The 2,500-nt window shown below is 46.0% G+C and overlaps 1 protein-coding gene across 1 annotated transcript in view; it reads left to right on the top strand.

Moving 5' to 3' along the window:
* The window catches only part of LOC307257501 (acetyl-coenzyme A synthetase 2-like, mitochondrial), a gene marked incomplete at both ends in the record, with an annotated part of 27,734 nt that overhangs the window by 21,985 nt on the left and 3,249 nt on the right, over positions 1–2,500 (top strand). Inside the window, one exon of the mRNA XM_080036764.1 lies at positions 1,684–1,796. Coding sequence (XP_079892890.1) covers positions 1,684–1,796 — 113 coding nt within the window. The remainder of the gene's footprint in view (positions 1–1,683; positions 1,797–2,500) is intronic.

The raw sequence follows: 2,500 nt of genomic DNA, 5'->3' as shown, positions 1-2,500 counted from the left end.
TGGGCCCTTAGCTCAGTTGGTAGGGCGTCCCCCCCCCCCCCCCATGGGCCCTTAGCTCAGTTGGTAGGGTGTCCCCCCCCCCCCCATGGGCCCTTAGCTCAGTTGGTAGGGCGTCCCCCCCCATGGGCCCTTAGCTCAGTTGGTAGGGCGTCCCCCCCATGGGCCCTTAGCTCAGTTGGTAGGGCGTCCCCCCCCATGGGCCCTTAGCTCAGTTGGTAGGGCGTCCCCCCCCATGGGCCCTTAGCTCAGTTGGTAGGGCGTCCCCCCCCCCATGGGCCCTTAGCTCAGTTGGTAGGGCGTACCCCCCCCCTCCCCCCATGGGCCTCGGCCAGCAGCGGACCCGGGTTTGATTCCAGCCCGCGGTCGTTCTCTGCATGTCACTCCCCTCTCTGCCCCATTTCACCTCTGTCTCTACACTATCAATAAAGCATAAAAATGCCCCAAAAAAAATATCTTAAAAAATATATATAGGGGAAGGTGGGGTGATTTGTGCAACTTTTTACTCAAAGTGATTTTAAAGTGAGGCCTTGACAGTTATGTCTCCAACTCAAATATGTACATATATTTCAGGATGTTGTGCATCCCTGGCAATAAAAACTTTGGATCTGGAATAAACTGTTTAAGAAATATAGCTTTCGGAAAAAAAGTTGTCTTGACGCACAAATCACCCCACGTAGTGGGGTGATTTGTGCGTCATTGTGTCACAGTGACAAAGTCACCATCATCATCTTTCTGGCCATCTGAACTCTCATCAGTGGTGTCGTTAAGTGGAATTGAGATGTCACCCTCTTCTGAGCTACTGTAGACAATCACTTTCTTTTGGTGACCAGCGTATACAGCCATGCCACTGGCACAACTCTCAGAAATGTACTTTGCACTAGTTGCTCCGTGCTTGTGGAACCAACTGCCACCTGACAAATGTGATTCCCCCTACATTTCTGCCTTTAAATCAAGGCTCAAAACCCATATGTACACCCTGGTGTTTCCTCCCCATTAACCTCTGCACTACTTACTTACCTCTGCACTACTATCTGTGTTTATGTGGATGTATGGGCTTTACGTCTTTTATTTTGGTTATTGTTATTTTACCTTCATTGTTTACCTACTGAATGCACTATGTACAGCACTTTGGACAGTGCAAACTGTCATAAATGTGCTTTTATAAATACATTTTACTTACTTACTTACTTATAACTCACCCAGGCCCTTGCGCACAAATCACCCCATCCCCAGAATTTTGGATAATAGGCATGATGCAGCAATTTAGGGCTGACATCGTGCTAACTGTATAGACTCAAAGTGTAGCATACCAAAGCACTAAAACATGTGTCAAATGTTTTCAAACGTGTCTATAATTGTTCAGACACAATAATCAAAAAACCTTGATCATGGAAATTTTACTTTGAAAGGCAAAACACAGTTTTTTGAGCTTAAATGTGCTTATATCTTATTCCTTGTGTCTCCCTTCTTTACAGGATGAGTCAAATGGATGGCTCTTCTTAAATATGTGGTCACATTTCCAATTTCTTCCACGGTTTTCTAGAAACAAGGGGTTTTGCAACTTCCAAAATGCACAAATCACCCCACCTTCCCCTATAAATAATGCAATCAGTTAATAAATACCAATACAATACAATGTTCTTATTTGTTGGTGTTAAATGTCCCCTCCTGTGGTCTCCATAGAAACAGGAGGAGTGTGCATCGCCCCCAGACCTGCAGAAGAAGAAGCAGTCATCAGACCGGCGATGGCCATGAGACCTTTCTACGGGATAGAACCAGTCCTGATGGGAGAGAAGGTCTGTCTGTCTGTCTGTCTGTCTGTCTGTCTGTCTGTCTGTCTGTCTGTCTGTCTGTCTGTCTGTCTGTCTGTCTGTGTGTCTGTGTGTCTGTCTGTCTGTCTGTCTGTCTGTCTGTCTGTGTGTCTGTCTGTCTGTCTGTCTGTCTGTCTGTCTGTCTGTCTGTCTGTCTGTCTGTCTGTCTGTGTTTATCTGTCTGTCTGTCTGTCTGTCTGTCTGTCTGTCTGCCTGTCTGTCTGTGTTTATCTGTCTGTCTGTCTGTCTGTCTGTCTGTCTGTCTGTCTGTCTGTCTGTCTGTCTGTCTGTGTTTATCTGTCTGTCTGTCTGTCTGCCTGTCTGTCTGTGTTTATCTGTCTGTCTGTCTGTCTGTCTGTCTGTCTGTCTGTCTGTCTGTCTGTCTGTCTGTCTGTCTGTGTTTATCTGTCTGTCTGTCTGTCTGTCTGTCTGTCTGTCTGCCTGTCTGTCTGTATGTCTGTCTGTGTTTATCTGTCTGTCTGTCTGTCTGCCTGTCTGTCTGTGTTTATCTGTCTGTCTGTCTGTCTGTCTGTCTGTCTGTCTGTCTGAGGACATTGTTTAAACTAAAGGTAAATGTTAAGCAGAAAATAAAAAGTCAACGAGGTGTCATGTAGGTCCCTTCAGTACTGTTATATAGTCCAGGAAAGGCTGACATATCTGTTTAAACTTCTCTGCTTTCCCTGAGATCT

The sequence above is a fragment of the Ammodytes marinus genome (genome assembly GCF_949987685.1).
Source record: "Ammodytes marinus genome assembly, chromosome: 11".
Taxonomy (NCBI): Eukaryota; Metazoa; Chordata; class Actinopteri; order Uranoscopiformes; family Ammodytidae; genus Ammodytes; species Ammodytes marinus.
Note: the sequence above shows the minus strand (reverse complement) of the source record. Positions and strands in the feature narration are given on the sequence as shown.